Raw genomic sequence first — 27,659 nt, forward strand, 5'->3', positions numbered from 1 at the left:
GATTTCACTAATTATTTCTATCTCCTGGCTGAAAAAACTGTGCTAATTAGCAAATCCAGGTGATTGGAACAAAATACTGAGGAAGACTTTTACTTTCTTAACCTGGACTTTACACCTCTGGTACCTGAGCACTGAGGCCAGAACATCCAGTTTATTTCCCCGGGCCATTAGACTGATATAGTCATCATCCACTCGCACCGGGACCATCAGGATGAGATTCACCCCCTGCTCAGTTACACTCTGCACTTCACTTACTGAACTTTCATACGCACACTTCATACTGCATTAGCTTGGACACTTTACACATCATGTGACAATTGACCCGTCTCTTTATCCTCAACTGCACTGCATCATTATACTGTGGAAGAATTATTTATTTGTTATAGTTTTGGGCAATGATTAATCGTTTGTGTTTACATAATATAAGTGTGTGCACTGTGTATAATTATTTTGTATATATAAATACAAACACATGCATGTATATATTTAAGATATTTTTGTAATCTATATCTAAAATATTTATTTTTATATAAAATAGAAATTATGTATAAATATGTACAGTATATACATGAAAATATTTCTTAAATAAATACATACATATGTGTGTATTTATATATACAAAATAATTATACACAGTACACAGAAATATATTATGTAAACACAAACTTCTATTTTGGATGCGATGAATCGCGATTAATCATTGTCCAATATATATATATATATATATATATATATATATATATATATATATATGCTATAATTATTATTATTTGTATTTGTTTTGCATACATGTTCTCTTATTTATACAGTACATATACTTTTGCCATTGTTTGTTTATTTGTATTCTTCTTCCGGATTTGTCCTTTATTGTATATTCTTGTATATTTTATTGTCTTTGTAAAGTATTGTCTGTTCCCCTTCTACCCCTCTTTATCGTAAAGAGATAAAAAAGTAAGAATTTCATTGTACCAAGTACATATGACAATAAAGATCTTGAATCTTATTTCATGTTAAAGCTGTTACTGTATGTTGCACAACTGGAATACTTTATTGACCAATCAGCATCTAGGGCCAGATCTGTCTGTTTAAAATTTTAATATTTGCAGATCAAGAATTTTACATGCAGTTGTAGCAGATTATTATTGTGATTATTTATGTGATGATGTCGCTCAGCTCTTTAGATTAGGTCTGTGCAGAAAGGCACTGGAAATTAATGATTTTCATCTTTGATTTTCTATCACTCCTTTACTTTTTCTTGAGTTAGGCTTTGTTCTGTTTATTTTCTTTCTCTCAAACTCTGGTAATGGTTATAAGGTGGAGTTCGATTAATTAGTGATTTCGTTGATGACTGCAGTTTGTTCATTGTTTCACTGGAGCTGCAAGAAGCTAAAAGGATAATCAAACCCCACCTGATCCTGGAACAGTCTTTAAAATGAACCACATGATCCTCTTAATCCTCTCAGAGCCACAGCTGGCATTTACAACCCTGCTGCCAAAGCACACACACACACACACACACACACATCTTCTCTTGGTTTCTCTTCTGCTGGCTCAAGTGTAGAAAAATTCCTACTGTTTTCTTTTTCTTGGGAGCAAAAAACTCAGCCATGTGACCACCTATAGCAACCACCCACACCCTAGCAACCATATAGCAATGTGGTGAACTCCACTCAGAAGATCTTAGCATCATTATAATGAGTTTAGCATGGCAAGCACCACTCAAACTTTCTTCAGATGTAAAAACATTAAAGTTCTATTCTATTCTATTCTATTCTATTTTTCTATTCTATTCTATTCCAAAAGGTATTTCAAAGTTCTAAGTTTGTTTCAAAGTTATATTCTGTTCATTCTATTGTATTAAATTCTATTCTATTCCAAAATATTTTAGTTATTTTCTAAGTTCCTTTCAAAGTTCATTTCTATTCTATTTTCAAAAGGCAATATTTCAAAGTTATTTTCTAAGTTCCTTTCAAAGTTCTATTCTATTCTATTCTATTCCAAGACATATTTTAAAGTTATTTTCTAAGTTCCTATTAAAGTTCTATTCTATTCTATTCTATTCTATTCTATTCTATTCTATTCTATTCTAGACTTCACTAGCAGCCTAAATAACATCAGCCTGATGGTTTCATCTCTGCAGTTTACTGGCTGAGACCCAGATGTAAATTTTTTTATATTTTTAAGGATTTAAATGTGAAAAAAATTATAATTTAAAAATGGATTTACCATTATATTAAATAATATAAACAAATGTAATAAGTCTGTGTTTTCTTAAAGAGACCTATTATGCTTTTTCCAAAATTCTTTTTCAAAAAATGGCCAAATTGTCCCCCTCAGTATTTGATATTCTTGATGCTGCTGTGCTGCACTCCATTACACACTGGTCCGGTTGTTGTTAGGGTGACAAAAAGTTTTAAATTTATATTTTATAAGCTGGTTTGCTTTAGTGGTTTAACAGCACTTGTCAATGACTGAGATGACCAATCATATCAAAGAAGATGGGGCTTACGGTTCACAGAAGACGAGTGTGAATTCCATCGCAGCACTTTAGTTTTAGTAGTGAAAGAGTGTGTGGTAAGACGTAAGTAGTAAAACATTTAATATTTTACAAAGTTTTACGATATAAATGATCAGCAGTAATATCCAGTTATGCAAACTTTGTTGTTTGAGCATGAAGAAGCTCTCAAAACCACAAAGTCCCTCCAGCGAGTTTTATTCTCTAAATCAGTGTCACTGTTTCTGAACTCCCCGAAACGCCTCCGTTGTAGTCTTGAGTTTCTTCCGGGGAACAAACACGTCACAATATTCCTCATTTAAATAATTCATACGCAGAATAAAGGGGCTGGGCCTGGTTGAGTTAGTTAGTAGTGTGTTGAAACTGACAGTTAGGATAATTTCCCCAACACATTTCGAAGTGCTTGACCATTCACAACACACTGCTACAGGCGACCAATCAGAGCACACTATATTTTACAGAAGGAGGGGCTTCATAGAGACATGAACTAAACAGAGCGTTACTGACAGACTGGGAAGAGAGGAGCTGCAACAAATATGGAGAATATGGGAAAAATAATGTGTTTTTTGGAAACCCCTTTTCTAGAACAACAAAGTAGAAGAGTAGAAAAACTACTTTTTACAAAGTAGAAAAACTAGTAGAAAAACAAAATCAAAACTTTATAGCAGGGCATAATAGGTCCCCTTTAAATCTCCAAATTGAGAACACAAGGAAACAAAATGAAGATCCTAGAGCGCCTCTTCAGATAGAGTACAGCACTGTAACGGACGTCTTTGACTGTGTCAACAATTATTTACAGTTTTAGACTAAAGCCAACTACAAGTAGGCTATTATTATTATACCTGCTGGCAATGGACTCTTCTGACCACTGCACTGCATTTTGTAGAAGCAGCAGCCTCCAAACACAATACACAATGAGAATTTCTTGGAATTTCACTTTTAGTATTTCAAATAAGCAACTATCTGTAAATTTTGAATCATTTACGAGGTTTGGCCTGAGATCATTGGTTCAGCGTGACTCATAATGTATCAGAATGTTGTGGGTTTAGCAGATCTTGAAGCACATGAGGATCAGTGTCACTGTATGTTGTAGCATGTGCTGGTTCTGCTGCTCAAGCTGTGGTCCGTTCCTCATAGCTCACTTAATTCATCGGAGATGATTTAACAGACGCCAGATCTTACGATCATCATAACTGATCTCTGGGACACACTAGACGATTTTCAAATCTAAACCTATTTTAAAACCATGGGAGACCACAGTCATAAGGACAGTTTCAAATGATTTTTAACAGTATAATCCTCAGAACGTACACACTAGTAGCGATTTCAAAGTGGCAAATCTCACAGAAACTTGCGTGATCAAATGTGACTTACGAGGAAAAAAACAATATAAACTTCACATTATAAAGTCAAATTAGGCCATTATTTCCATTTTCATGATTTCTAGTATCTGTACAGGCTTTTCACTTCTCTTTACACTTCTCCTTACCTTTTTGGCATAAAGGGTTCTTTAAAATTGAGCAAAAAACCCTGGTTCAATGTTGAACCCCACTGAAGAGTGTAATAAAAACTAAATCTGAAATACAATTAAATAAAAACTGTATAGACATATTTAAAAACTAATAACAAAACAAAATGACTAAAGCTTTAATTCAATTTAAAATGAAACCAGAAAATATACAGATAAAACAAATTCCAATTATTAAAAAACCATAATAGGATCTCAATGATCTCACTGCTCAAAATCAAAGAGAAAAGTGGTTATAGTGTGTTGTGTGATATTTAGCATATTTCTGTGTGGTTTCTTGCAGGTCCAAGTCAGAAAGAGTCCCCCTTCAAGTCTTAGGTTATCTCCACAGCATCACTCTTACAGTTCAAACATATGACACTCGTACTCATAAGAGAAGATACATGTTTATTAGGTTCATCTTCCACCTCGGGTTCAATGTACAATCTACACATCCACATCCATTTCCACCGAAACATTTCAGGCCTGTTATAATGGTCTAATGTCAGTGAGCGTGCCTTTGTTTGAGCAACAGTCCAGGTCATGGTTTACAGTTGACTGAAAGCACAAGCATTTTAAAACAGTGTTAGTTGGACACATGTGTTAGGAAGCCAGAAAAATTCTGGCGCCCAATTGGGCGACGCGATTGCACACATAGGTGACACATTCCTGGACACGTTTAGACAGTGTGTTAATAATAAATTAAAGCTTCTAGAGTAACCAGAACAAAAAAAGTGGCACGCTACCGTGATTGTAGAGATCTCCAAAACCTCATACCACTTGAAAAACTTAATACACAATACCAAGCTTTTTGGCATTGCTTAAAAAAACGTCCATGCAAGCATTCATCCTTCCATCGGACGGCCCGTAGCCATAGGTGTGTTGTGTGCAAGCGCTGACCTTTCTGTACGAGAGGCCACATTAAGGGTTTTATCTGGCGTCTGATTTCATCTCAAGCTAACTGAGTGAAGCAGAGCAGCACCTACAAGCCCAGTCCTGTGGGCCTGGATGCTGAACACACACACACAGCGTCATGTTGGATGAAAAGGTGCACTGTATGTAAAGAGGGACGTGAGGGAAAAGAGAAGATAAGCGTTTCTCAGGGGAACGAAGGAAGCCACAGTTTGTGTTGTGCATTCAGGCAAAGCTTTCAAAGTAATGCACTTCATAGATCTGAATTAAGTCTCACAGTTTTTAGATTAATTGCATCAGACAGATGTAAAGAGTGAGATTTAGACAGAGATGGAGAGAGAGAGTGTTTCCTTCGGTGTGTTTTCACACAGACGCTTGATGTTTGCTGAGGTCTCTGTGCTCATCTGAGGGAGTGTGTCCACCGTCTCCGGTCTTCCTCTACTCTGCTGGACACATGTTGCGATCTTTACAACAGAAGTAGTGAACCACCACACCGTTTGGATACCTGGCAAAGGCACTGCACATGAAGAGGACAGAAGAAATGAAGTATTCATACAGTACATCCTTCAATCATATTGAGCACTAATAGAGCACAACTGTACAGTTTTCTCAGAGACTTTTTGGACGTTTGTTTTCCTCTACGGGTTTCATTAAAATATCTTAATTTGTGTTTCGAAGGTTAACAAGATACTTATGGGTTTGGAAGGACATGAGGGTGAGTAAATGATGACAGAATTTTCATTTTTTGGGTGAACTATCCCTTTAACATGCATGCACAATATTTGTCCTAAACAATATGTGCGACTGGAATTAATGCATCCACTCGAATGAATACAACTCCACATTGCAGCAATATGTCAGATTCTCAACCAGGAAACGGTTGTATTAATCTGACAGTTTGATGAAAACAGAAAACAATAAATAGAGACCCAGAATGGTATTTTAGTCTGTATAACATTCAATTTAATAGTTCAAGTAATATGAATCATCAGGCCAATTTTGGCTGGATTCATCTATTGTTGTCTGTTTTATGTAATCACACATGCATGTTATGCATTTAATAAAGATGCAAACCGAAAAACTTTGGCCCTGTCCTTAATGGCACCCTAAGCACTCGTGGTCTTCCTACAAGTCCACACTCTCGTGATCGAAGGCGCATATCGACCCAACGGTCTCATGGACTTAACGGACACATGCACACGGCGGCCATTGTAAGTCCAAAAGACCGTAAGTGGATATAAAATGTGCCATTTGTGACGGGGCCTAACTGTGCCAGATTGACTGAAAGGCCAGTTCATGGTGTAACGAGGCAAATGCATTACGTAAATGATTATTGCAATAATGTGAGGCGCACCTGTTTCCGATCTTCTTCTTGCACACTCTGCAGGTCTTTTCATCTGTGATGACGCACTTCACCTGCTGGTGAAAGATACGTTCCTCCTGCACCTGCACACGGACAAATAAAATGTATTCAAATATTATTAAAGGGGATATATTATGCACTTTTGACAAAGTCTTGAAAGTCTAACTCAACCAGGCCCCGCCCCTTTATTCTGCGTATGAATTACTTAAATGAGGAATATTGTGGCGTGTTTGTTCCCGGAAGAAACTCAAGACTACAATGGAGGCGTTTCAGGAGTTGTGAAACAGTGACACTGATATAGAGAATAACTCCCGCTGGAGGGACTTGTGCTTTGGAGAACTTTTTCATGCTCAAACAACAACATTACAAGAAAGAAAGATGCTAACTTGTAAAACATGTAAAAAATATATATAATGGGACCACATTAAAATAAATATATGGGACAGCGTGGATCGGAATTATTTAGAAGTGATGCTACTAATAAAAAAATAATAATTCTGTAGAATCTGTTTAAGTACGGTCTTTTCCAGTAACTATAATTTGAAAAAAATAAAAGTAGAGATGCATCGACACAGTGTTTTAAAACACAGAATTGAATTAATTACACAGCTTCAGAAGGAATTGAATCAATCATTTAAGTATCAGACCAAACCATTGTTCGGGAGTAAACATACCCGCAGGAACTCGGCCTGTAGAAGGCTCTTCAGGACCTGGTCAAAACGCTTCCTTCCCGCCTTCTCCTCCAACACACTCTCCAGGAACACCTGGATCTCTCGGATCTGTGTGTTGGCTGGCAGCAGGTTTATGGCCTTATGAAGGAGACAGAGACAAGCATTTAAACATCGCCATGGATTCTGCATGTGGTTTGGTCAGGAATTTTATCTGTCTGAAAGTCGAAATGTTTCCACAGATGTTTCCCACACAGTAATGCATATGTTCAGCGCTCAGTGGCAGCAGAAAGAGTGGCATCTGACAACATGCCAACACTGGGTCTCATTTCCTCTGCCGGCATCTTAAATGATGTGTTGACATCAGCAGGATTGAACTGTGTAGCACTTCAACACACTTCTCTCTTCACGTCTACAGCACATGCTTCACTCCCTCACACACTCTCTCAGTCTTATTTAATTGGGGCTGGCAACACACACTTATGGTCCGTTCACACCAAGAATGATAACTATAATCATTTTATTTATTCTAAGCACACACTGCAGTTTTGTCATCAGCCGCTTTAGATGCTCGAGCTCTTTAAAGCGGGATGGATTCTGATTGGCTGTCAATGTTTTTATCATTCATTATGCTGGGAAAAAAATCATTCTGAAAGTCATTCCAACTATATGGTTCCTCTGTGCCGTTGTAGCTGAGATGTAAGTTTTTTTTAAACTATATTGTTATCGCCATAGTTATCATCCTTGGTGGGAATGGGCCTTTATTCTATTTGACTATTTCAGTTGGTTACTTATTTGATTTCTTAAAACTGAGATAATAGACATAAGTACCACAGAAGCATGAAATACCACCCAAGACTGAGTAACACCAAATTAGGCCACTTTTACATCCCGGGTCAGCCATCAAACACTGAACTGGACTAAACCCAAAAAGAAACAGTATAAACACAAAGAGGTCTGAGACCACATTCTTACTTAAGTGAACCAAAAAAGGATCTGAATCCTCTTTCAAGGACAGGGACAGTGTTTAAGTAAAGAGAACACAAAGAGTTTGGTTCTTTTAAAGAGGACTGTGTGAAAACTTCTTTCCAGGGTTCTGCTATGCGGATGGTGGAGTCTATGATACTGTTAGTGTCTGGTGGAAACTCACTTTGGTTGTGTTCAGTTTGCTGTGGTGGAGCTGAAGGACGTTCAGGGCCGCCTGGAGGTTGGCTTGTGGCTCACATAACTCCATCTTTATGGGCCCGAGGAAGTGCACGTCCGGTGGAGACAGATACATGCGCAGGAGGGACAGATACACCTACAGACAGACTCTGTTAACATTTAGACAAGGGGTTTCTGAACAAGAGACAGTTCTACATTTCCACTTGGCTACATTCACACAGTGTTTGGGATTGACAACCATATTTACAGCAGCCACTCGAATACTGAATGATTAATGTATGTGAGAGTGACTACAGTAAATATTAAAGATGGTGAATTCAATGAACGGAGTGTCTTATGACACAAATGACACAATGGAACTAAAGAGTTCAATTGAGGTGTGAGTTTTTGCATGTCTAATTTCCATTATTGTTATACTTTCAAATCACTCATTCACAACCTACACTTTTGTCTTTCCAACCTTTTCGCTTCCAAAACCGCATGCAGTTTTTATATTTACATGTTAGACGCGTGTGATGAAATGAAAAATTTTAGTGGATTAATTATAGTATTAAACTACTATATATAATACTGAATATAATGTAAGCTAGGGTGAATATTTTGTTAGTCCCCACAATGTCTGATTTCACTAAGATTTGTAGATTACAAAGCAAATTATTTTACTAAATGGCACTAACAAAGTTTTAATATTTCTATTTCAATTAATAGTAAAATTCAATCAAATTGAATTGAATAATCCTTACATTTACAATAATTTTAAATGAGTTAAAAAAATTGATTATTTTGTATAAATCCTAATGGAACAAGGGAGTGGACCATTTAGTTTATGTGATTCGTATTCATAAATTAAAAAAGGGTAAAATAGGTTTTAATTTAAGTTTTAAATGCGTAAATTTAGAAAAATGCAATCCCTAATTTACTATTATAATTTGTAAAAAAATTAAAAAATAAAGAAAAAGCAACAAAAATTACAACAATTGATAAATGATATAACTATTAAACTATAAAAATATGAGTAATTAAAAACATTTATAATAATCAGTAAATAAAAACATAATGCGCTGATTAAGTGAGTGTACACGCTATTGTGTCTAACACAATTCTGGATTTGCAGCAAAGCAAATTATGAGTATTTCTATGCTGATGCTACCATTGGGACCAGGAGTCAAATTTCAGTAATGCACAAAATATTTAGCAGTGATTTTACTTTCAATAAGTACATCATGATTGCTGGTAGGTTTTTACTACAAAACAACAAAAAAATGCCAAAGCAGAAGCAAATTCTTTCATTTCGGGCTGCAGAAATCAGAAAAGGTCTCCTGGTGTTTGGGATTGTTGCATTGTACAAGACAGACTCTGGTGACTACACAACATGTAGAATTACAATGTTAAAATGAAACCAGTTGAAATAACACTGGTGAAAAGTGGCCGAGTAGCACTCACATCTTTATTGCCGTTTGCTACTGGATCATAGTGACTGTGGCAGTACCTGAGAACATCACAACACACAGAAAACACAGTCTAAATGCAGGAACATTAGAGAAGGTTACGAGTGACGGATTCCTTATCATGGAACAGTCAACATGAAATGCAATACATTTTACTATTGTAATGTGAGTGTGACATACTGTATACAGTAACAGGATAATCAACACAAAAAAGGTGGAACTTGATGTTTTTGTGAATTGGAAGGTGGCAATTAATTGACAGTGGGCATTTAATTTCAGATTGGAGTCAGAAACATAGAAACTAAAGGTCAAGAGCCTCTGCACGTATACCAACGACCCCAATGTCATTTGCTATTATTGCTGCAACTTTAATAGCCTACATTTACACCAAAAAGTTTGAATATATTAAAATTTTGTTTAGGTTTTTGATCTTAAAGACATAAAGGATGCATTAAGCTGATCAAAAGTGACAGTAAATAAATTTATAATGCTACAAAAGATTTCTATTTCAAATGAATGCTTTTCTTGAGCAGCATATTAGAATGATTTCTGAAGGATCATGTCAAGTCAAGTCATCCTCATTTATATAGCGCTTTTAACAATGTAGATTGTTTCAAAGCAGCTTTACAGAGATAAACATATAATTTAAGGTAACAGAGATTGGTTTGGTTTTATAGTGGTTCTTGAAAAATGTTTTTTCCAGCTAAAGTTAGTTTTGATTGATTCACTTCCGTCTAAATGGTCATTTGTTATTAAATTAGGGGCCGCTAAGACGACACCGTTCTCTCTAAACAGACTTTAAACGTGAACCTGTGATAGACGCTGATGGCATTCACATGTGCATTAAGAATTGATTCTATAGTTATGTGCGTTTGAATATATGTGCACGGGTTTGTAATTCCTTACAAACCATGCCTAAACAAACTACTTGTCTTGTCTATACATTTTGATGCAGAATTTTATTTTATCTTATCACTTTGGGTAGGTACGCGAACCAAAAAAATTCCACAACGCTTTATCTGTGGAGTGGTATAGGGATCCTCCATAGGGAGAGGCTAGTTGGCACTTCAGTGTAATGTGACACTAGTTGGCACTTCAGTGTAATGTGACACTGAAGACTGGCGTAATGATGCTGAAATTCAGCTTTGATTAGAGGAATAAATGACATTTTACAATGTATTCAAATAGAAAACATTTATTTTAATTTGTAATAATATTTCACAATATTAATTTTTTTTATCAAATAAATGCAGCATTGGTGAGCAGAGGAGTCGTCTTTCAAAAACATTTAAAAAATCGAAATTGTTCCAAACTTTTCATGGCAATGTACATTATGCAGCTTTATATTACTGTTCCCTACAAAAGCAGCCTAAAACAATGTCTTAATATATTTTTAGCTACGTCATAACAAATAGTGCAGGCTAGGTAGCATGAGACGATACAGAGGTGGAGGAAATTATTCAACTTTGATGACCAATTTTGAATGATGAATTCATTTTCACCGATGAATAGCGGCAGGAACGTGTATTAAAAAAAGAAAATAGGGTTCATATTGATTTCATGATGTAGAACAGCATTATAGAAGGATACTCACTCTTCAGCCATACGCGTGTCTTTCAGAATGTGAACATAGATAAAGAGAGCCTGCTCATGTTTCCCCATACGACCCAAGAGCAGAGCCCTCTCCTCCAACAGACCTGACAGAGGAAAGAGGAACAACACGTGTCATCCACTTTTATTTCTAGATTTTACAGTGTAATGTCTCTGACCTCTGGACTCACCATCAAATGGGAAATCACTGATGAGTCTCTCTGGCTCATAACTGCTGGAAACTTCCAGAAATGTCAGAAGTTTGTTCCTGAATTCTCCCAGCTCTCCCGCCTCCTTTCCCGCAGCTACAGCTGAAACACCTGGACACAGTCAACACAACGTGTGTACTCTGTACTTTCATAGAGCTGGAAAATGTTCATTTTAGACAAAAATGTTGTTTTTAAGTTTGGTAACACTTTACAATAAAGTCTAATTTGTTAACATTCGTTAATGCATTAGCAAAAATGAATTAACAATGAGAAATATGTTTTCCAGCATTTATTAAAAAATACTATTTTTCATTGTTTGTTCACAGTGCATTAAGTAATATTAACAGATACAACTTTACATTTTTGATACATATTAAATGTTGAAATTTACAAAGATTATTAAACACTGTAGAACTATTTTTCATTGTTAGTTTATTAGTTATACTAACTAATTAACTAATGTGAAAAAAATGAAACAACATTGTAAAGTGTAAAACCAAAGAATGTTTTTTACAAAATAAAATAAAAACATATATATATATATATATATATATATATATATATATATATGGCAGTGTGTGCGAGTGGTAGCATATATATATATATATATATATATATATATATATATATATATATATATACATTTCCCATACCCTTAGATATTAAATTAATGCATTGGTGGCTTAATTACAAAACAATTATATAGGAGGGTAGAAAGTGTCAGCAGAGGCTATTTTCAAGACATGAACTGTGTTGTACATTTTCTACTCTACGGAAGAAGCACACATTTTGATAATGTGTTTCAATTTATATGATAAATAGCCTATAATAAATCAGGAAACTAGGTGAGGTCAAATAAACCATGCATATAAGTTAGCATCCTCTTGATGAATTGTTTTGTAAAAACAATTGTTGCATTTAAAATAGAGCAAAATAATCGTGATTATCAATTAAAAAATTATGCAGCGTGACGAAAATGTTTTCATTGGCTAAAAGTGCACTAAAATTCGCAGACATTTAGTTGACTAAAACTTGACTAAACAAAAACATTACAAGGTTGACTAAATATGAAAAAAAGTAGATGAAAAAATAGCTGATTGACCATGCAGTTGACCAGGACCTCTGTATAGTTTTTTTCAGATGGGCAATTTAAAATTAATTAAAAAATTCTCCCAAGACTGTTTTTCTATAGCTCTGTAGCTCTGTAGTTGTGCAGAAACAGCAGTGTCTGACCTTCAGACAGTGAGTTGAGGTACACCTTCATGAGGCCTTGCACCTTCTCCAGGTACAGCTGGATCAGAACATTGTGGAACTCGGGCCGTGTCTCTTCCCACATGTAAATGATGTGCTCCAGGTATGGGATGGCCAGCTCCTTGAATCCCTCCTTCAGGAAGTTCAACACCTTATCCCTGGGTAGAGTCTCCACCTCCGTCAGGTCCTCAGTGAAGATCTGACAGCAGCAAGATCAAGCTCAAGCTCTTTAAAATGACCACAGAAGACATATAGATACCACCAGACCATGCATATCTCACCTTCAGTCCATCCTCAGGACAAATCTTCAGAACCCACGGTGAAAACTCAAATATGATGCCCAGGTTCTCCACACCTGTGCAGAAAGACACCAATGCATGTCACTGTTACAAATTGAGATTGTTGATCTAGTCAGTCAGAATGGAAGAGTGTGACTCATCAATCATCCCATTGTTACAAATATCGAATTAGTGAAAATATTTAATAAAAATGCAAGGGGTTTTTGGTTGCAATTTAAATAAAAACATAAATAATTATATAGAGATATAAACAAATTAAATACCACTATTGTAATAATTGAATGTAAAATAAAAAATTAAGTATAATAATTTTATGTTACATCACAGCTGTAAATTTACAATACTAATATTTATGGCGGTCTTTAAGTTTTTCCACTTTAACCGTTAAACCATCAAACTTTTATATTGATGGAAAACCACAGGAGCCCTTGCACCTTCTCTTTTATTGATAAGCACGAATGTATATTAAAGCAGCTCATGAGTTCATGCGGAGCAGCATTTAATGTTAACCGAGTCGCTCTGAAACATGTACATGATCACAGTGCTGCGCTTCACTCATGAAAAACGCAAAGCATTTATTTATATAAATCCCACTAAGCAATATTGCAATTTTGGCTTGATTTTGATTAATTGTGCAGCCCTAGGTTGGAGTCTCTTAAAATCTAATGAATTTCTGCAGCTGTAGAATCCATGAGAATTTGCTAGCATGTTTAAGATACTGTCTCGACCTTCAGACAAAAGTGGGCATCCAAATATCACATTAACCACAGCACTCACTCAACTTGTCTGTTGACTATAATAAAGTACAGCCAGGTAATGTGCAGTAAATGAGTGTGTTAATCTCACCCAGCCTCTGAAGATACTGTACAGTCCTCTCATGACCCTTCAGAGGAGAGTTGGCTTTAGTGGACTGATCCAGCAGAACCTGCAGAGCTGGACAATCACACTTCTATAAGTCAATTCAACTGAATGAGGAAGATGACACAAAAGACTGGCAAAAATGGTTATGCACTTCTCAGGTGACTTCTGAATTGCATGTCACAAGAGAGCAAAATCATGTCTGCAAAATCATATATTGACAATAAATAGTCAACAGACACACTATTCCAGAATATACGGTGCAATACGTCGTCCAATTCATGAACAAATCATTCAGTTCGAACGGGCTTCCTCAATGAAACAGCTCAGATGACTCTTATTTTAAATTTTTTTTTGAATGCAATGATAAAAAAAAAATCAGATTTAAAAGGTTAGTGAAACTTCAATCAATCAATCAATCACATAAATACACACAGATTGTAATTAAAAACAATGAGAAACAACTGCATGAGAAGGACGTTGTCAAACAGAAAGAGAGGGGAATGAACAGTTTGTGACAGTGATGTTTATATAAAGAAGTTTTCTTGGCTGCACTGAGGGTTTATTAAGCTGTATGGATCTACACGGCCTGGTTCTCATCAGCATTTTTCTGTAAGGCATGACATCAACAAAACATGATTAGAGCCATCTCTATAAACAAGAGCTGATCTGAGCCCTCCGAATGATGTTCAGATGCTTGGGTTTTGCAGAGAGATGAGCAACATCGGACACCCACACACATTATACTCCTAATGGAGTTTCCTCAGGCTCACATAAACACATGGCAGTCTAGATGATGTAAGTTTTCAGTAAGCAGTTGATAAGACTGCACGCACCTTTCTGGTGAAGGCCTTTCTTCTCATAGAGGATGATGAGCTCGCTGTATTTATGAGCTTTCTTCAGCACGTACTCGCTCTCCTCTATGTGACAGTGGTTGTTCTCCAGGCGCAGGAGAGGAGACACCAAGGCTACATTGGTCTATAAAAACAAAACAAAAACTATGTTGTAAGATTTAAATTCACACAGAATCCATTACAGTGTGTTGAGATAATCTAGCTTTAACTGAAGTGAGATGTCTAGCTAGGCAAACACTTTAGGCATCATAGACAAGTATTCATACATTTATACATCATACTTCTACTGACAGTTTTACAGTTATGAGAAACTACAGAGAATAATTAAGAACAATGAGCATAGCACAGAAAAAACACTGTTTACTGGTGGCATTTTGTAATGAAAAAGAGTTTCTTAACAGTTTGAAGGAAAATATTTTAGAGTTTATGGCACAATTATCTAAAGAATTAATCACACCTTGACCTTTAGGGATGCACGATATATAGGCCACCATATTATCGGTATTGGTCGATATATGATCATTTTCAATGTTATCGTTATCACCCCAGTAACATTTTTTGGCTGATATACTAAAAACGACAAATAATGGATTATTTTTTAATTGCCTGAAATATGTTTGGAATCCATTCAAAAAAGGAAAATACAGTTAAGTGCAACTAGCACAGCACAATTCTGTCATATAGGCTACATAAAATTATAAGTTATAATTGTGTGCTTTGGATATGGCCTTTAATGGTGAGACTTTTTTTTTGTAATCAGGCTCTCAAAAAATATATAAAAATGTGGGTTAAGATTTATGGGCCAATATATCGGTTATGGGTATCAGTAAAAATGTTCATATTGGTGCATCCCTACACACCTTACAATCTTTTGTGAGCTTATCATAATAATCAATGTCAAATTTGGTTTACTTAAGTACATACTGATAAATATTGATAACTAAGATTCTGAAAAGTCACAAAATTCCTTTAGAAAAGTATTAATAGCAGCAGCCACAAATTATCTTGCAGCGTCCAATTTATAAATAATATGGTTTGATATTTTGATGGTCCTACAAATAGTCTTCATTTTCTATATGCTATACTACAGGTCAAAAGATTGGGGTTTGTAAGATTTCTAAATGTTTTTTTATAAGTCTCTTCTGCTCACCTTGGCTGCATTCATTTAATCAAAAATACAGTAAAAACAACAATATTGGGAAATATTATTATCATTTAAAATGTTTTTTTTTCTATGTGAATATATTGTAAAATGTAATTTATTCCTGTGATCAAAGCTGAATTTTCAGCTGTCTTCAGAGTCACATGATCCTTCAGAATTCACTACACTACACTGGCAGTTTCATGGTGAACCGAAATATTTTTACACTTCTCAAAATAACATGATAGTTCTCTAACGTTGCGTTTTGAAAAACTGCTTTGGCAAAGCATCTGTCAATTGAACTAAAATAAAAAGCACGATTTTGCTTAGTGTCCTTATCAAAAGACTGCAATTCAATTAAACAAGTATACAGTGTGTTGTGCTACATGTTTCAAAGTGGAGAGTGAACTTTGATCACATAATCATCTTGTGATCTGGTATTTTCTGCGTCTCAGTTCACAGTGAATAAATCAGAGTTGGTGCATGTGCTGTGAATTTAAAGTACATTTGGGAATGCAACAGATACCAGTTACGCACATCAAATCAACAGTTTGTGGACAGATAATTACAGCATTTCAATAGATTTGTTACAAGACATTTTTTTAAACCGCTTTGACAGAAACTTGCGTCATAATACGTCATTATGCGACAGGATGCTCACACTACATATTGTCATGAACGTGTTCAGGACTGTTTGCAGAGGCTGTGGATTACAGTTATTAAAGTAGAAGATAATGTTCGGCTTCTTGCACAGACCGATTGTTTCGCTTCATAAGACCTCAATGTATCATCATGAGCCACAGGTGTATTTTGCCTGTGTGTTGTTTTTTTTTACTCTTAAAGTGGCAGTAGACATTAACTTAAATTATATAAATCACCAAGGATCATAGTTTCAGCTAAAAATCTTCTTTACTGTTCTACTGAAGAAAAATACACCTACATCTTGGATAGCATTAGGGCTTAAATTAACAGCACATTTTCATTTTTGGGGTGATCTATCCCTTTAAGATTAGCGAGATGCAATCACCAGTTGGAATCAATGCGAAGCATTAATCAAGATTCATTTCAGTTAAGATGCTGTGTATGCAGCTCACGAGGACTTAGAACAGAGCTATTGAGAACAATCTGAAGGTCTTACATGGAGGTAACATTTGAGCAGGGTGGTATCGATGATCTGAAGGAGTTTCTTCCGGCTCTTGATGGTCGGGGTTCCCTCCATGAGAGGCGAGGTGGTAGAGGGGTCCGAGTCATTCAGCTGCTTCACCAAATGACTGCGTTTCTATCAAAAACACAAAGAGAAAACCGTAAGAATATGAAAAACGTTTATAAAGCACTCCGTATGAACTTCATAAACCCTGAACACCTGTGTCAGGTAGTCTATGAGGGCTAGGTGGGCTTTCTCCAGCTCGGCTCCAGAGAGTGTGGGCAGAGGGTTTGGGTAGTGAAGCTGTTTGCGGTAGTCGGAGGGAAGGAGGTCTGGATACAGTCCAATCACATGAGTGGGATCTATACAAGAGAAGAGCAAATCAGATTTAACCCATTATATAGTGCCGCAGCGATGACGCATTTTTGTGCGGCCAAAACGAGTTGCATTTTGCACTTCCGTTTCCATCGTCCTGAAGTCATTGGGTTTTTGGTTAAATGCCTGAAATAAGGTCAGTGGTGAACACATTAATTCTTCATAAAGCTTTTACGTGTCTCTTACGTTCTATCACACCGAACACGTAAACTCATCTACTCACGAGTCACTTTCACAGCCTCAATGTTTATAATTGTGCTCTTGCAAACTATTCGAACTCTAAATTTAAGATTGAAAGACTTGTTGAAGCTTAATGGTGGTGACGCTCAAGTCATGTGACTGTGGTGTAGTTCGTTTAAAGCCTACGTTTAGCTTTTAATTTCTGGTGATTGTATTTGGGCTTTAAAACTTAATTTATGAAGATTACCATGATGAACAAAATGTGTATGAATCATAAACATCTGTTGGTCACAGAGCTTATTTTCTGCAATAATCCAAAAGCCAATGAAAAATCCTATTGGGGTTTTGTTGAGGGAAAAAGAGTGATGCAATCTTACAGATTAATTTACAAAAATCCCTCATCACTGTCAAACTCTATTATTCATGGATCTTACTGTCCTGGTGCAATGGCACTCTCTAGTGGACTGTACAATGCAACTCCGCCTTAGTCAGCAAAACCACAGATAATGTGAGGTTTATCACACATGAAAATGAACTTTCCAAAACTTCCATCTGACCAGTTGATATTTAAACAACAGGTTTTACTTTTACTTTTTACTTTTAGCATACCAGAAAGTTTCTCTTGAATGATTTAATGTGGTCGTCAAGGAAATCAATTACAACTTAAATCAATTTAATCTTTTGTCATTTGTGGTGCATCATCACTGCTGTGTGAACTCAACTCACCGGTGCCTAACTTAGCGAACCCCTGCATGGAGTCGTCAAAGCGCTTCTGACAGAACAGGTTGAAGGCATACAGGTTCTGAATGTGATGGATCTGTTGTCTCTTGTCTGCATCTAAATCATCCTTCATTTTCTAAGGAAAGATGAGACAAAAACAGGGTCAACGTATGATACATACTGTGTACTTTTCATACAGTATTTACTGGATGCTAAAATCAGAGTTTCTCACTGCTAGCTGAAGTGCCAGTTCAAACTGTTTGTCCTGTAGCAGCTGCCGTATCTGGCTGGCTATGGAGACCGGCACCAGACGCCAGACAAAATGATTGCTAGCGACATAGACAACATTTGATCTGTGAAATCAAAGAGGGAAAGAAAGTTGAAAAAAAAAAAAAAAAACGGATTCAAGCTTTTACATGCTTCATTTTTTCCACTGCTGATGGGGTTATTTCTATGCAAACTTGTTTCCGCCACAAAATAAAACATTTTTAAAAATAATTGCAACTATTTATCTCATAATTGCGAGTTTATATCTTGCTGTTCTGACATTTTTTCTCAGAATTGCGAGATATAAAGTCCAACTCTAAGAAAAAAAAAAATACTGACAGAATTGCTAGTTTATATCTCCCAAATTGCATGTTATAAAGTCAGAATTGCGAGATATAAACATGCAATTCTGAGAAAAAAATTATTTTTGAGTTTTTATCTCACAATTCTGAAATTATAACATGCAATTGCGACTTTATAACACGCAATTCTGACTTTATAACACACAATTGTGACTTTATATCATGCAATTCTGAGATAAAGAGTCGGAATTGTGAGATGTAAACTCGCAATTGTGAGAAAAATTCAGAATTGTGAGAAAAATTCAGAATTGTGAGATATAAAATCGTAATTGTGAGAAAAAAAGTCGCAATTACCTTTTTAATTTTTTATTCTGTGGCGAAAACAAGCTTCCATATATTTCAGGTCAACAGCACCCCTTTCAATCCGGTAAAAATGTAATTTGGATCAAGCTCAATCACATCGATTGAGGTGTTTACATGAAGGATTTTCAATCTGACTACACAATTAATTGGTGCATGTAAACATAGCTAATGTAAAATAGCTCTTCAGTCAGAATGAAAATCCCCATGTCATCCTGTAAACTGAGATTGTGTGCAGATCTCACCCAGCGGAGGTGATGAAGCGCGGTCTCTGCAGTTCTACGCTCTGCACCAGCAGTCTGGGTTCGAGAGTGCGGATCTCCACATATCGTGGCAACACTGCAATGATGTAAGGTGGCTGGTGCTCTAGTGAAAGACATGAGAAAATAGCCATAAGCAGACTCAGAAATTAAAGACGAATGGATTTAAAAATTGAACAACATGTTCAGAAGAGCTGACAGTACTACATCATCACTGATAGCTTAAGATAGATTCAAATGAGCGCAAATATGTAAAAAGCCATGCAAGAAATTTGTGCATGTTGTGCATAGAAATCTGTAGATTTTTCTGCAGGAACAGATTATTTGTGGAACTGCTCATGAGCCAATATTAATAATTAAACTCTCATTAAAAAATTAATTTCCATGACTCGATTTGTTTGCATCATCACTCAAAAAAAGGTTCTGATTCTCAGTTGCAGCATTTGGGGGTCAAATACGTGTTGATGTTGCTGTAGTGTTTGTTGCAATGCTGTATTTCCACATTGTAATGAACCTTTGTCTTAGCGGAAGCTATAATTCTCTTTCTTGTAAAACAATAAAATTAATAGAGTAATACAATAATGGAAAAAACACCCAGGTCGGCATAGTGTCCAAAGTTTTATAACCAAGATGAGTCATTTTATACCACAATAACAATATATCTAATGACATTGTTATTTTAGCTGGAAACAAGGCTGTTAAGAAACCAAAAGTTTAGTTGGTTAAATTCAGATACCACAGAAAAAATTATCCTAGCTCAACTAATGTAAGTAAAACGTCCTTAGGCAACTATTGAAGACAAGTCAACATTCCGATTCGGTAATAAAATAAAAACAATAACGCAAATTATAAACAATAGAATAAATGCATTTCATTTGCATACACTAAAGCAGTTTACAAACTAAGCATTTGCACGTAGACGTACCCTATATGCATTGATAACAATCCTAATGCAAATGTGTAAGTGAGCACGTTTAAATGTACACCAGTATGCTGATAACTCACAAAAAATCAGCTTATTGAAAAAAACTGTTGTACGGGTTTACATGTAAACCAATAACCCGACGACACAAGTAAACCGCGTTTAAAAGACTTTATTAATACATCAGGTTATTTCCCAGTAGTGACGTCATAACGTAATAATTTGTGTATATGACTTAGAGTATTTCAGTTGCTATGTCGGTTGTGATGTTAACTACAGCATTAATAACCGCAGAAGAGTAATGCAACATGTCAGCGGGAATCTTACGGCTCATATATATTTTCCTTTCAAGCAGTTACAGATGTTGACAAGCAGCATGTTGACTGTACCACTTCTGCACAATATTTAAAAAGAGTGTAATCAAGAAAGAATGAGTTTTTGTAATATATTTCATGCTCGCTCCGTCTGGATGCGCTTAAATCCACAGCAAGGACGTGTTCCTGTCACGTATCACACATGCACACTTCAGTAAGCCAACTGAAAGCAGGTTAATACATTTACATGCTGGGTGAAATCAGCGTAGGCGGCAAAAATATAGCTGTGATGTTCGGTTTATGTCTATCGGTTATAATATTGGTTTACTCAGTGTTAGATATCGAATTTTTTCCTTTTTTAGTTGATCATTCTTTTTAATGATGTTCAATTATTTGTGTATTAATGAAATTACATTGTAAAGCATTTTGCTTGCAGTTTACTTTATTATGCTATGTACAGTAAGCTAGTAAATATTAGATTGTTCACGACATTGGAAGTAATATTAGACAAGATTTTCAACCCCATTTTTGCTCATTATTTGATCAGGTTATCTGATCGGATGGTAACTGGACACCAGTTTTCTTGACAATCTGTTGTTGACTGAACCTGTTTGATGTAACATGTTTGATAAGTGGCTTATGAGAACTTGAGAAACACATTTGTTAAGACTGACATCATACCCATTGCAATAGGAATGTCCGTCCAGTTAAGGGCACATTTCTGAGTGCAGACGCCTTCTTCGTTCAAAACAACCGTGAGGTCATCCTGACCCACTGCCACCTTCCCATCAGCCAATGGGGCCACCAACGGTTCCAGCTGTTTCCCAGTGGGGAACAGTTCCTTGACTGAGCCACGTCCATCCATCTAAAGAGAAAAGTTTAAATCTAGATTAAAAACACATCTCTTCAACCTGGCATACACATAGAACACTATACATTCCTATTATTCAAATCAGTTTAATGATTATTAGGCTGCATAAATTAGGTCAGCCGGAACCGGGAACACTTCCTATAACACCCGATGTACTCGTTACATTATAATAAGAATTTTAGTCTTTCTGTTTATTCCGAGGTTTACTGTAATCAGCCGGACCCGGGCCGTATCCAGATCAGATGGTGAACTTGCGCCTGGACACGACCACAAAGCATTCCTGAAGTGTCAGCAGAGATTGTGTCAACTAGACTCTCCCCTGTGAAGGCCTCATCGACACGACAGCCATCGGCACTGATCCTCAACAAACTGTTCCCTATATGTGCGTGATGACTCCAATCTTTAACCAGATGAACTACATAGTATAATGTTCCGATCCAATCTAACCTCTGACATGTAATACTGCCTGAATCATAATCATACACGGTTCGTTCGTTGGCCAGAGGAGAACTGGCCCCCCGACTGAGCCTGGATTGCTGAGCCTGGATTCTCCCAAGGTTTTTTTCCTCCATTCTGTCACATGATTGAGTTTTGATTCCTTGCCACTGTCGCCTTTTTCGCCTTTCTGCGCCTTTGTCACCATTGGCTTTTGGCTTGCTTAGTTGGGGACATTTAATTTTATTTTTAACAATATTATTACAACATTATTTTCCTGGTATCACTGTAAAGCTGCTTTGAAACAATTTGTATTGTAAAAAGCACTATATAAATAAAGGTGACTTGACTTGATTGACTCCAAAAAAATAACAACAACCTAAAGTGAGTGAATATCCGTAATATATATATATATATACATATATATTACGGATATTCACTCACTTTAGGTTGTTGTTGGTTTTTTTGGGTCAATCAAGTCAAGTCACCTTTATTTATATAGTGCTTTTACAATACAAGAGCTTAATATATCATGTATATATTGATATACATACATGGTATATTAAGCTGCAGGTTATAGGAGAGCAATCTAGTCTATATTCACTATATATCAGCTATATATCAAGGACCATAGACCATTCACTATACATGATCTGACTGATTTTATTAGTTTAAGAGGAAACAAAGTGTGCTTAAAAGGTACCGGGCTGATGTTGACACTAGTGAGGAAAAGCTAAATATTGGTTTTCTGTTTCAAGTTGTCAAGGGGCCATCATGAGGATGTCGACTAAATGATCACTTGCCCTATTGTTGTATTGTTGCTGGCTAACATAGATGAACTTCTGTCAAAATTGCAAAGGAAACTAAATATAAGCATGGCTGATTTTTTTTTTTCCCTTACCCGGATCAGATAGTAGTCTCGTTTGAAACCCACGCATATTGAGTTCTCACACCAAGCCATGGACTTGGGAATGTCTGGAGCGGCAAAATCTCCCTGCAGGAGTGACCAAACAAGATTTAGGCTACTGTATATCAAATATATCAAAAATATGTTGTTTGTGTGTTTCCAAGCCTCAAGCAACCTGTAATTCAAGGAATTCTCTGTCCTTCCAGTAATACAGCTGAATCTTCCTCTTCACTGCAACACACATGCGCAGTTTGGCCTCACCTGAGCTGGACTTCTGAAGAAAGAAAGAAAGAAAGAAAGAAAGAAAGAAAGAAAGAAAGAAAGAAAGAAAGAAAGAAAGAAAGAAAGAAAGAAAGAAAGAAAGAAAGAAAGAAAGAAAGAAAGAAAGAAAGAAAGAAAGAAAGAAAGAAAGAAAGAAAGAAAGAAAGAAAGAAAGAAAGAAAGAACTATTAACAGGAAATGCCATTGACTAAAAGAGAAACCAAAAGTATTCAGGGTTTTTGCAGTGTTTTAAAAATCAAATGTAAGACTTTTTTTAAGACCTGCACAAATATAATTATTACCATTTGAGCAGGGTAGAACAATGTCTGTCTATGGTAACATACTAAACCACAGGATGACTGTAAAAAGCACAATTTAAACAAAGTTACAGTTCAAATTTGGGATGCATCTGTAGGATTTTTATGGCCGACACCGATACCTATTTTAACAACCTATAAATAACATTAGTTCTTATTTATTTTGTCACTTGCACACTTATTTAAACTTTTGTCATTAAAATAGATTACTGTTTTGATCCTGTTTTAAATTAGCAAAGTTCAAAAACACATGCATTATGGTTATTGCTGCATCATCAAATCCTTTTTATTTAACATGGATTGGATCTATTTAACCTTCAACAGTCCAACATTATAAGAGAGGCACAAACTAAGAAAAAACAAACAAAATACAAATAAGAAAACATGGCAGACTACAGTTTTTTTTGTTGTTGTTTTTTTGCTATTAAATATTTCTTATTAACAACATTCATTATTTTACCCAGAAAAGAAACATTGGATTATGCAACAGACATTATACAACTATCAGTTTGTTATTTCAGCCTTTTTCATGCAATCATATTATGCCAGATCAAGATTCCTGTTTTTCCATCTCCAAATTGAAGACCTCTTGAAATTCTAATTAAGAATTATCTTAAACCAGTTAAGATATTTTAAACAACAGATATTTCAAACACAAAGACCCTGAGTAGTTGGACCCCTTAGACACACTTAAAAGTGTGTGAATATCATTTCATTTCATAACAAAATATCAAAGTCCTCTTTGACGCTGCTTAAGCTTTTCACAGAATGACTTTTGAGCAACTGTGGCTTTACGAAGATATATGAAGTCAGTTCTCCTCAAGTTCAGTCCTCACAGAGAAACCACTTGCAAAATGTATTACGTTAAATATCAACATTTCACAAACACTGTGTGTATGAAAACATCAACAGGCCAGAGGACTTCTTTAACCTACCTGCAGGTCACAGGCAAACAGTGTGGCTCCTCTGGCTTTGGACACCACAGTTATCTGCTGGAACGTCAGCAAGTCATGAACGTGGATGTTATTCTCTGAAATAAAAGAGGGCAATTGCACTGCTGACACCAAAACTACACAGTTCCATAATATGCACTACACCAAATCAATTTAAGTCTATGAACCAAGTTTGCAAGTTGAACTCAAGTATTGCAACCAACAAAGTACAAATGACTACGACACATCATATGACAATGACTTCACAATTCTGTGGGGAAAAAATACTCACCCAAAAGACTAACCAAAATCTTGTACTGCGAAACCACAAACAGCTGAAAGAGGATTATAGAAAGAGGAATTGACAGATTATAAGAGATGCCCAGAAGTAAATTCATTTCTTTAGACATAGTTCACCACTGTCAATTTGTCATTATTTTATCACCCTCATGCAGCAAATGTTTATATAAAAAAAGGAGAATTTTTGCAGAATCTTCATGCAGCTTATAAAAGAAATAACAGTTTAAATTGACAACAGATGTCAAACTCCACAAAGGACCAAAGAACACCATAAAAATGGCCCATGATGAGACTTGTGGACCATGTTCTACATCTTTTGAAGGCATACGATAGCTTAGTGTGAGAAGCAGACCACAAATTAAGTACTATTCATCGATAACATAGTGGAACAACATAACGGTGCGTAAATAATGGTCATTTAGGTGAACTTCTCTATTGGTTCATACCTGCTGAATCTTCTTTGAGAAGTTCTTATTGGATTTCTCTAATGTAACTTCAAACCGGTTTGTACCTGTGATGAAATATATTAGCAAATAAACTAAAAGTAAATCCAACAAATAATCAATGCAGAATATATGCACAGCTGCAAACAAAAACTATGCACCTGCATCTTTCTTGATCCTGTACTGAAGGAGATGACCCGGTTTGGTCCCGACAAGGAGCCAATCATCTGCAATCACAGTATCATTATCACACTAAATAACATGGCAAAACTGGGTCTAGGGCTGTGCAACACATGCACATGACATTTGTGTTTACATAATATATGTGTGTGTGTACTGTGTATAATTATTTTGCATATATAAATACACACACATGCATGTACAGTAAATATTTAAGGAAAATTTGTTATTTATATTTAAAATATTTATATAATTTACATTATGTATAAACATACAGCATATAAATGCAAATATTTCATAAATATATACATGCATGTGTGTATTTATATATACAAAATAATTATACACAGTACACACACACATATATTATGTAAACAAACTTTTATTTTGGATGCGATTAATCGTTGCACAGCCCTACAACTATTCCACTATTTGATCATGTCTATGTAGACAGCTAAAAAGATGTTGAGACACAGCCTGAGGAAACAGCTTTCTGGCGATTTGAACTATACAACAATTCATTCAGCAAATGCTACAGTATGTAAGGTTTTGAGACACAGTCTTTTATCGAAAATTGAAAAGGAATTATCAATGATACTCCACATGTGATAGTTTAAAAGTGTATAAGGAAATGGGAACGAGGGACAGGGAAGCAGAACTCACCCCAGGCCGCCAGACAGTCTATCTGGAGGGGTAATTTCTCCAGAATAGGAACCGGTTCATATGCGTCATGCATACTGGAGCTCTTGTGTACTTAACCAAAAATGGTAAAACAGAAAATAAAACGCACGACCACAGTCGAATCTGATGGCAGCTGATAGGACAATAGTAAACAAACTAAATATAGCAAATCCACTACTACTACTAGACAGCAGCCATAGATCGTTAACTTATTTGTTAACCATCTCGCCTCTTGTCAGATGTCCCACTCCATCCTTCTTGAGTCCTGTGTCGGTCCAATGTTTAAAACGAACACTGAAACTCCTTTGTTTTTGGTGTGTTGTTAATGTGTCATGAGCATATGCTAGTTAGCTTCCATATTTGCCCTTTAAACTCGCTAAAACACAGATCCTCGAATTAAACATGTTCTGCGAGACGCTGTTGTTTTTTCCCCGTTTTAACCGTTTAATTGTCCGTTAATCTGAGCTTATATCTGACAGGTTTCAATGTTTGACAGTTAGCAACGAGCCTTTCTGTGTTGATGCTGCGAACTTCCTGGAACTGTGACGAGCACGTGACTGTGAGAGCTCGTGAGAGTTATATTAAAAACATCACACATAAAGCGCGTGCAGTCGGCTGCCATAGACGATTGACATTCCACACATAAACCCCTTACACAATTAAATATTATGATGTATTTCCTAAAAGGAATTGAAATGTAAAGATGCTTATTTATGAATACATTTATGTATGTTAAAATATTTATTACAATTATATATATATATATATATATATAATTGTAATAAATATTTTATTTTATATATTTTATATATATATATTTCAGTTTCAGGACAATTTGGTATTCACACGAGTCAGTGTGTTTGTGACGAACATGTGATTCTCAAATTTTGTGTGTGTGTGTGTGTGTGTGTGTGTGTGTGTGTGTGTGTGTGTTTGTGTGTGTGTGTGTGTGTGTGTGTCTGTGTGTATCCTGGGAAAGCTTTTGGTGAACTCCTTGGCTGGAAAAATTAACTGGAGTGGTGCAAACCAAAAAGTGGCATTTCGTGCATTGGCCCTCAGGACTGTTGTAGTCATATATTCCAGTACATGGAGGCTGCTATACTGTCTGTCGTGTAAGACTACTTTCATATGAATATGTTGAATGTGTATTTTTTCTTCTTCTAAGGGTTTAAGTAATATTGTCTTTTCTTATTTAGTTAGAGGAAAACCAACAACAACAACAACAACTACAACAATCCATCATGTGTAGGTTGCACTTGTTTAACAATCATGTTTTTTTATCAACACTTTGTTGCATGAAAAAGTGCAAAAATCTATTTTTGACAATTCTTTTCTATTACAGATGCAGTGAGGACAAATGCCCATACCAAGATGTCCACTGATAAAGAGGTGGAAAAGTATATAACAAGATGGCTACAACTTGCTGCTGACAGGGATGGAGGAAGGAAAGAAAGAGCCAAATCTAACAACGTGCTTAAAGTATAATTTACTTTGAGCAAACTTTTTATATTTGTAATTAGTTAAAGAAGGCTTTTAATTCCCTAAATAACTTATACTGAACAAAATTATAAACACACCGCTTTTGCACCTATTTTTCATGAGCTGAACTCAAAGATCTAAGACTTTTTCTATGTTCACAAAAGGTCCGAAAACCAGTCTGGTGTGACCATCATTTGCCTCAAGTAGTGCAAAACATCTCCTTCGCATAG

At 35.9% G+C, this 27,659-nt stretch overlaps 1 protein-coding gene across 1 annotated transcript; it reads right to left on the minus strand.

Moving 5' to 3' along the window:
• Positions 1 to 4,413: 4,413 nt before the first annotated feature.
• On the minus strand, positions 4,414 to 26,511 carry vps39 (VPS39 subunit of HOPS complex). Its single transcript, XM_077238565.1, has 24 exons — positions 25,933 to 26,511; positions 25,251 to 25,316; positions 25,093 to 25,157; positions 24,639 to 24,681; positions 24,350 to 24,444; positions 23,012 to 23,110; positions 22,831 to 22,923; positions 21,305 to 21,488; positions 19,373 to 19,493; positions 18,431 to 18,551; positions 18,205 to 18,334; positions 17,143 to 17,285; positions 16,918 to 17,058; positions 14,621 to 14,762; positions 13,773 to 13,859; positions 12,909 to 12,982; positions 12,610 to 12,826; positions 11,359 to 11,487; positions 11,172 to 11,274; positions 9,573 to 9,618; positions 8,116 to 8,265; positions 6,972 to 7,106; positions 6,289 to 6,380; positions 4,414 to 5,451 (listed from the first exon to the last, which is right to left on the minus strand). Exons 1-24 carry the CDS (start codon positions 26,003 to 26,005, stop codon positions 5,373 to 5,375), a joined length of 2,628 nt encoding a protein of 875 aa, XP_077094680.1. The 5' UTR covers positions 26,006 to 26,511; the 3' UTR covers positions 4,414 to 5,372.
• Between the last annotated feature and the right edge of the window lie 1,148 nt (positions 26,512 to 27,659).

The sequence above is a fragment of the Siphateles boraxobius genome, unplaced genomic scaffold (assembly GCF_051911475.1).
Source record: "Siphateles boraxobius isolate OS27281-9 unplaced genomic scaffold, OSU_SipBor_1 22, whole genome shotgun sequence".
Taxonomy (NCBI): domain Eukaryota; kingdom Metazoa; phylum Chordata; class Actinopteri; order Cypriniformes; family Leuciscidae; genus Siphateles; species Siphateles boraxobius.

Coding starts and splice junctions, on each gene's coding strand:
- vps39 (XM_077238565.1), bottom strand. CDS start 26,005: ATGCATGACGCATATGAACCGGTTCCTATTCTGGAGAAATTACCCCTC. Junction 24,682..25,092: donor TCTCAAAGAAGATTCAGCAG/GTATGAACCAAT, acceptor ATCCTCTTTCAG/CTGTTTGTGGTTTCGCAGTA. Junction 11,275..11,358: donor CAGTGATTTCCCATTTGATG/GTGAGTCCAGAG, acceptor TTCCTCTGTCAG/GTCTGTTGGAGGAGAGGGCT.